The sequence below is a fragment of the Agelaius tricolor genome, unplaced genomic scaffold (genome assembly GCF_023055355.1).
Source record: "Agelaius tricolor isolate 1412-34295 unplaced genomic scaffold, bAgeTri1.0.p SCAF_37, whole genome shotgun sequence".
NCBI classification, from domain to species: domain Eukaryota; kingdom Metazoa; phylum Chordata; class Aves; order Passeriformes; family Icteridae; genus Agelaius; species Agelaius tricolor.
The window spans coordinates 5,011,551-5,019,574 of record NW_027269297.1 but is presented as its reverse complement, the minus strand read 5'-3'; the positions used below and the strand labels follow the sequence as shown (position 1 = coordinate 5,019,574).

General features: G+C 56.7%; 1 protein-coding gene across 1 annotated transcript; it reads right to left on the bottom strand.

Moving 5' to 3' along the window:
• Positions 1–939: 939 nt before the first annotated feature.
• NRARP (NOTCH regulated ankyrin repeat protein) lies at positions 940–3,640 on the bottom strand. The gene has a single exon (XM_071453643.1). The coding sequence runs from the start codon at positions 3,439–3,441 to the stop codon at positions 3,088–3,090; it is 354 nt and encodes a 117-aa protein (XP_071309744.1). The 5' UTR covers positions 3,442–3,640; the 3' UTR covers positions 940–3,087.
• Between the last annotated feature and the right edge of the window lie 4,384 nt (positions 3,641–8,024).

The following is an 8,024-nucleotide window of genomic DNA, read 5'->3' as shown; positions in this document are numbered from 1 at the left end:
GGAGCCACACCTCCCTCCAAATCCAGCCCAGCCATCCCCTTCCAGGGGTGCATCCAAACCCAGAACAGCTGCAGGTTTGACACCAGAACAGACACCTGGGGTCCCAGGCACCCATCTCCCACAACAGCAAACACCCGGCACTACCAAAAACCACATGGAAAAGAACAAACAAAACAAACTTTTTTTTTTTTATAAAAAGATCAATGAAAAATTTATTTATAAATTTCGCACTCTGGGGCTACACGTCTATATCATACACTCAGGAATATGCTGTACTGTACAGACTTTATCCAGTTAGAAATGATCATATAGTGACCCACATACAGCTTCAATATAAGCCTAAAAATTCTTAACATTAATTAACATAATTAAAAAAGGTATTTGCATCTAAAGAAAAATCTACAGAAAAACTCCTTTCTGGAGCAATCTGTGCATCAGCTTCAATGTCTGCTTATTTCACTGACATTATCAATATATTCTTCTTACAAAAATAACAATAATAATTAAAAAGATGACTGCTGGAAGGCAACCAGTCATGCACAAAACAGCCTCCCCCACCTGCCTCTTTTTTTTTTTTTTTTTCCTTGTACTCCCCGTTTTGGCGTGAAGGGTCAGCAGCACGATGAGCCAACAAGGGGGGTGGGGGGACCCTCATTTCAATTTGAATCAATCTGCATCCCTTTTACTTCTCAGGATCAAGAGAGACGGGGGTGTGGGGGTTGCATAGAAAATTGAAACTCTAGGGACTAGGAAGGGCAGCAGCTTTTCAGGAAAATACAAAGGGATGTAAAAATACATCAACTCACAATTTCAGAGCAAACCCCCTTCCCCGACGTACAGTTTCCCAAAAATTTCAGCGTGTCTAAAGCTCCAGGAGGCTGAAAAGGAACAATACTTTTCTTAAACAACTCACCCAGCAATTCACACAGGAGATTCACAGTCTTAATAGGTATTTTATAAAAATATAAATATGGGTTACATCATGTTGTCTTTACAACACTGGACAGAGCTCCCTTTAGACTGGGTTTATAACCAAGATTTCTTTTTAAAAATCCATCTAGAACTTGGCTTTACAATACACTTTTTAATATCATGTCATAAATGTTATGACATTTCATTGTGGCAAATCCATTTACGTAAAAAAAAAATAATGTGCAACCATCTGGTAACAACGATAAAACCTCACTAGGAAAGGTCCTGTTCCCACCCCATAACTATCGCACAGAAGCACCAGTGGAAGTTCTGGACACCCCCTTCCATGCTCACAGAAAGACTTCGGCCAAGCAGTTCTTTGCAAATTACAGCAATAACAGTAGACACTTTTGACAGGGCTTTTTTTCTTCTTTAAATCTAGAGCTTTTAAAATCATCTCAAATTGTTGAAGTGGAAAAAGAACAAAAACAAATGAAAAACCCAACAAAACACAAACAACTGCAGGTGAAATTATCAGAGACAAAGCAGAATATTCAGTGCAATGGGAAATAATCAGGGCAGACCCTAGGGCTTTGTTTTTTTTTTTTTTTTTAGTTTTAAGACCAGGAAAAGAAAAAATGAACAAAAAAAAAAAAAAAAAAAAAGGCATATATCCCAAACCATATTTTTGAAACACTCACCATCAGCTTCAAACAAAACCAGGCTCACAATCTTCACCCACAAATATATACAGACATGATAAATAGGTAAGACACAACCCCAATAAACCAGCAGGTAACTATTTTCTTTTCTCTTTTTTAATCAGAATGGTTTGGGTGCAGGGAGCAAGAGAGGAAAAAGCAGGGAGATGGCAGTGATACGGATGGCTTTAGTGCAGACGAGAAGAGGGCTGAAAGACCAGCGGGAGAAAGGAGACTTCTGAACTTTTCCGCATTTTCCAAATGGATGTTCTTGTGCCATAGCAATAAAAAAGCAGCATTTGCGATTATACGTGCAGTCACTTCAAAATGCGCCTTCGGGTGGCTTGCTCTGCTTTCTCCCTTTCCTTTATAAAGATATATATGGTGGGATATATATCTCCTATTAAAGGTGGGTGAGTGTACGTACATCAAGTGAATCGTTCTGCATTGAGAAGTGTTATCCAAGTTTCACCAAAAGAAAAAATAAAGTTCCCAAACTCTTTTCAGTAGTTTTCCAGCATCTCTGTAGGCAGCAGAGAGCGCTCGCGCCCCTTTTCTGTGCAAAAGCAAATCCTCTGCCTCTAGAGTTTATTTCTTTTTTTTTTTTAAAACAGTCCAGGATTTGCTAATCCCCCTTTACACACAAAACCACAAGGACTCAATGTCTTTTCCTGGGATCTCACGTGTGCTAAACAGATTCGTGGAGTGGGTGAGGATGCAGACTTTCTTCGGACACCCAATGAAGAACCAAAGCAGAAAACCCAACGCAAAATCAACCAAACCCAGAAGCAATCGGGGTGAGAAAACCACGTCTGTCATATTCCAACGGAGTCGCCTCGACAAAAAAAAAGTCAGCAGTGGGAAAACCTTGGAGAGGAAGACTTTCCTGCTCCTCCTCGCCAGGAAGGCCGCGGCCGGCCGGGAGCCCCTGCCCATGGACGGGGCATCGGACCCGGGTCCGGGGCCGGCACCGGAGAGGGGACCCCAGCAGCAGTGGGGGTCTGCGGGGTGGCTTTTGGGGGGCGTTGAAATGAATTAGTTTCTGAGCCAGAACACTTTAAATGGGAGGGTCGGGAACAAGGAGGGCGGGGAGGGGGATTAAATATTAGCGGAGAGGGAACGGGGCGGGGGGTGTTAAAGCATCTGCCCAGATGTCAAACTGAAATCGTGAATACTGTGAGTGCAGTCGAGGTAGATGGAGGAAAAAACCCACGTTACAGTAGGAAACAACCTTGGAAGATTAAAACAAACAAACAAACAAACAACCAAAAAACTTAAAAATGTGGCGTGTTCTGCGTGGGGCCCCAAATCTTCGCCAAACCCGCCCCGGGCGGGGGCGGGAGCAGCTCTGGCGGCCGGGGGAGCGGGGAGAGTCCCCGGCATGGCCGGGGGAACGCGGGGTGGGGGAGACCCGGCATCACCGGGCGAGCGGTCCCGGCATCAGCGGGCGAGCGCAGCGGGGGCAGTCCCGGCATCACCGTGCGCCGGCGGAGTATTTGGCCTTGGTGATCAGGTAGAGGACGATGTCCTGGTGGCCCCCGAAAGCGGCGATGTGCAGGGCGCTCCAGCCGTCGCGGTTGGCCAGGCGGATGTCGGCGCCGAACTTGACTAGGAGCTTGACGAGCTCGAGGTTACCGTCGATGACGGACTGGTGCAGCGCCGTCTGCCCCTCGGGCCCGAAGGAGTTGACGTTGAACTCGCAGTTCGTCATGTTCTGCAGCAGCGACTGCAGCTCCTTGGTGTTGCCGCGCCGCACCGCCTCCTGGAACACCCGCTGGCTGGGGGGCGGCGGCGGCGCCGCGCACGGCGACACCTCGCTCTGGCTCATGCCGCCGCCTCGGCCCCGCCGCCCCGCATGGACGGCGACGGCGGCGCCCGCCCGGGCATGCGGCGGCGGGCGGGCGGTGCTGCGGCCGCTGCCGGGGCTGGGCTGTGGTGCCGCCGCTGCCGGGCCCCGGCACCGCCGCTCTGCGCTCGCTCCTCCGCTGCCCGCGCCCCGCAGCTCTGCAGCGCCCCGGCCCGCGCGCGCCTTTTACCCGCCCTTTTATTTGCATAACAATGGCACGGCCTTGACGCGCCGCGGGGGCGGGGCCGAGAGCCGCGCGCCTACTGGCCCGAACGGGCGCGGGAGGCGTGGCAGAACGGGGAGGCCACGCCCCCTCCGCGGGGTGAGCGGGACAGGCGCGGGCGCTGCGAGGGAGGGAGGGGGCGATGGGGGGCGCTCCCGCCTTGGCTTTGCCCGGCCCCGCTCGGGGGCCGCGCTCCCGGCTCCGCTCGGCTCCGCTCTGTTCCGCTCTGTTCCGCTCGGCTCGGCTCGGCTCGGCTCGGCTCGGCTCGGCTCGGGCCCCGCAGTCGGGACCCGCAAGAATGACGGTCACCAAGGGGCTGCGGCTACCCCCGATTTGGGGTGACACCGTGTTCCTGCGGGCTTGTGTCCCCGTGAGCCAACAGGGACGGGTCACAGAGCAGAACAGGGCGTTCAGCTCGGGGGGTCCAGCGCCTCTGCAGGCTCCCAGGGGGGGCTGCACCGGGTTTTAGGGACCCACGGGTGAGATTGATTTAAGGCGGAAAAGATGCAGCTGTACAGCCCTGTACAACCATGTACTGCCAGCCCTGGAGTGGCTCAATTCGCCTGCCCGGGGCTTCATCGGCCAGCCGATGACCATGTTCCTGGTGCGGGAGTTCTGGGAGCTGTGGACACCACAGGGAAGCGGAAAAACGGGGGAAAAAATCCCGAAAGCAGTGCATCAACCAAAAACGATGCTGAGGGGACCCTCCGGGGGGAGGGGGGGGGGCTCTCTTGGCCACCCCCACCCCAACCCTCCTCCTGTTCCCATTTGGTCCCTGGGAGCAAACGGCGAGTCCAGGTGGGAAGCGGCGCTCCCGGGCCAGCTCCCACCGCCTGCCGGGCATTTGGTCAGCAGGAGAGGGCGGGAGGTGCGGGGAGAGAGGAAGGAGCGTGTCATAAACCGAGGTGACAGCAGCCGCGCCGGGGCAGCTGGGTGGCAAGCTGCTGTCACCTGGCACTGCTGGCGTGTCCTTTTGGGAAGGGAAAGGGAGAAATCCGCCTACTGCTAAATTCAGCCCCAGCAGATGAAATGTGCCATCACGGAGTGTCTGTCGCACAGCTGGAGGATAGTGGCCTTGAGCTCCGAGTGTGACTTGCCCCACCGCCTGTTCCCGTGGCTTTTCCCAGCAGCTGGAGTAGTCTGGGAACACTCCTGCCCCATCTGGGTCCTTCTCATCCCACCTGGATTTAGGCTGTAAGGAGTTGTTGAAGAAGCTCCTCATTCTCCTCCCATAAGGGGTCTGCTTTTCTAAGTCAATTTCTGCAGCTAGTTCTTCTCATCCCTATCCCCATTCCCATCTTCACATCCATCCCCATCTCCACTCCCATCTCCTCATCTCCATCCTGTCCTTGTCTCCACCCTCATCCTATGCCCATTTACACCCCCACCCCCATCCCCACCCCCATCCCCATCTCCATCCCCAGCCCCATCCAATCCCCATCCACCCATCCCCATCTCAATCCACATCCCCATCTCCTCACCCGTGCCCCTCTCATCCCAATCTCTATCCCAATTCCATCTGTCTAGTCTCTGTCTGACTGTTTGGCTTCCTCCGGCCAGAGCTGCCCCGGTCACACCTCTCTAATGTGAGTGTGTTGCGGTCCATCGTTCTCACGGAATAGGAGGGATTGGAATGTTACTGCTGCTGGGGGCTGCAGACCCCCCCCCTCTGCTCTCCTGTGCCTGTGCAGCTTCTACCAGGATGTCCCTGCGCCGCTGGGGCCTCTGCAGCGCCAGCACAGGGCACTGAGATGGGCTCAGCGCTCGAAGCTTTGAGGGTCCGTGCAAGAGCCAGGTCTGGCCGTGGACACTGAATAGGCGTCCCCCCCGCCTCTGTCCCGTCCCCCGGAGGGCCCCGTGCCGGGCAGCAGGCGGTGGCTCTGTCCCCATCACCCCAGCCACGGTGTCAGCGGGAATCACCAGCGGCAATCCCTGCCCTGTCTCCTGTGTCAGCTCGCCGCGGCGAGCGGCGGGACGTGCCGTGACTCACGGTAACTCACGGCAGCTCCGGTGGTGCCCGGGGGCCGGCACAGCCCGGCAGCGCAAATAGCGTGCGGGTAGCGCCGGAGCCACAGCAGCCCGTGACCGTACCCGGACACTAATCCCAGCAAACCCATCACGACAAAGCTGGAAAAGGGAAGGGAGTGGGGTCGGGCGGCAGCTTTGACGGACGTAGGTGCGATGGCCTGGGTGTCGGGGCTCTGCTTTGCCTGGCTCGCCCTCTCCTATTTACTCCTAAATATCCTGGGACAGCTGATTTTGTGTCTTTACTGGCCGTATTCTGCGAGGTGTAGAGCCCTGTGAGCGAGCCGTGGGAGAGTGGGAATTGCTCACACCTCCCCGGTCTGGGGCTTGGCCAGAGTTACATCCTTGCAAGCAAATCTGCATTTGCCAGTGACATTGGTGAGAAAAAGAGCGCGGGCAGGGACCCAGCCATGCAAATGTTCGGGACCGGCAGGTGGGGGCAGGACTCGGTCTGGGAACGAGGCCAGAGAGGGATGGGAAAGAGCCAAAAAGCAAGGGGGGGGGGGGGGGGGGGAGAGGGAAACGGGAAATAAAAAGATTTGAAAAGCTGCATTTCAGCTCGAGTTTGTACTCAGCTCTGTAACCGGAGAGGAACCGGGAGCGGTGTGACGGCCGGGCCAGGGCTCCCTGCACGGCTCCGCTGCCCGCCGGCTGCGAAGGGGCTGTCAGGCTGTCAGGGGCCGCGGCCGGCGCTGGGAGGCCCCTGCCCTCGCTTTATGGGGCCCTGCAAAAGCAGTAGTCCCACCCAGTGATTTACCCGCTCCCTTCTGAGGCGAGGGGAAGACGTGGCGGGAGGCGGGGAAGGGCCCGGAGCTGCGATGCCTTAAGCGAACGGTCACGCCGAGAGGTGCGGAACAAATTTCCCCTCCTCAGGAGACGTGACGGCCAAATTTCCCCGTGCCCGTGAGAGCCTGCGGGAGGGAGAAGGGCCGGCTGCCACCGGCATCGCCGGCGGGGCTCAGAGCCGCCTCGGGACTGGGCGCGCTGGGCTGGGCACGTCGCAGCCCTCTTCCAAAAAACCCCAGCGGGTCGTGCCCATCCTCCCGGCCAGCGAGAGTCCAGCCACCCCCCGAGGCCTCCTTGCAGGGAGCCGGAGAGCCGGGGGGACGGATCCGGGGCAGGCGGCGAGGGGGCGTGCCCCCACTTAATTCATTAAAATGTGTCGGAGAGCGTGGGAAAGACGGGAGCTTTTCTTCCCAGCGCAGAGCCGCAGCGAAAGGCGTGCGAGGGAGAGCGCCCTGCCCGCTCGGCTCCCCGGAGCCGGAGGAAGCGCGAAGGTTTCCTCCGCCGCTGGCCACGCCGCCGCTTCGCCTCCCGGCTCTTTGGCAGAGCGGCTGCCGGAGCCCCGATGGGGAAGCGCGGGGCTCGGCCGGTGCCGCCCGCCCCACCGCGGAGATGGGGCTGTAGGGATGCAGGGAGCCCACCCGGGGCTGTGGCTGCTGCGTGGGAACAGCCTCCCTTGTGCGGAGTCACCTCTGGGGACAGAAAGGGGATCCCTGTGGGGATGAGGTGGGGAAGGGGTCGAGGGGGGTCTCAGGAGGGGACACCCCTCCTCCGTGTGGTCTGAGAGCTGCACAAGCAGGGGGGTGACCGTGGGATTTGCCTCATGCTTTCCCCATGGACACATCGCACACCAGGTGCCTTCGGTGGCACCCAGACTTTGCCTGTGTGGGCTGGGACCCTGCCAGCCCTGCAGGCAGAGCTCCTGAGGCCAGAGCTGGGGGTTTGCAAGGGAAACTTCATGCTCTTGCAGTGAAGATGTGTGGGTGCCCCGTGTCCTCTGCAGGGAGCACAGCACCACAAGAAAAGCTCTCACGAGTGGTTTGGAAAGTTCTGTAGACAAGGGTATCCTCCTGGGACTCCCACACCACAGGGGCCACTGCAGGAACATGGTCTGGGGACTGCCACTTCCCACGGATGTCACTGTAGATGCTGCTCTGCATGGTCCCTCCCAGCCTGTGACAAACAGGGTTTAAAACCTGAGTAAGATTCAAGCAGGGTCATAACACTACACGTAGTCATTGTCCTCTGGGACACCCCACAGGCAGAGGTGTCCCTGGGCTGGAGAATGTGATGCTGTGCTGTACAGTTTGGGTTATCTTACTGCAGCTTGGCCTTTAACCACTCCAGTGCCCCATCTTGTCAGTCCTTATCCTGCTGGAAATGCTGCAGCTCTTCTGAGGTAGCCTGTGGTCTCGGTGTCTGACAGCACAAAAGTGCTCCTGGAGCAAAAGGCCACCAGCTGGGACACAGTTGGAGCTGCAGAATTCCTGCCTGATGCCACAGACAGGGATCTCTGGCTGCACCAGTGTCTCAA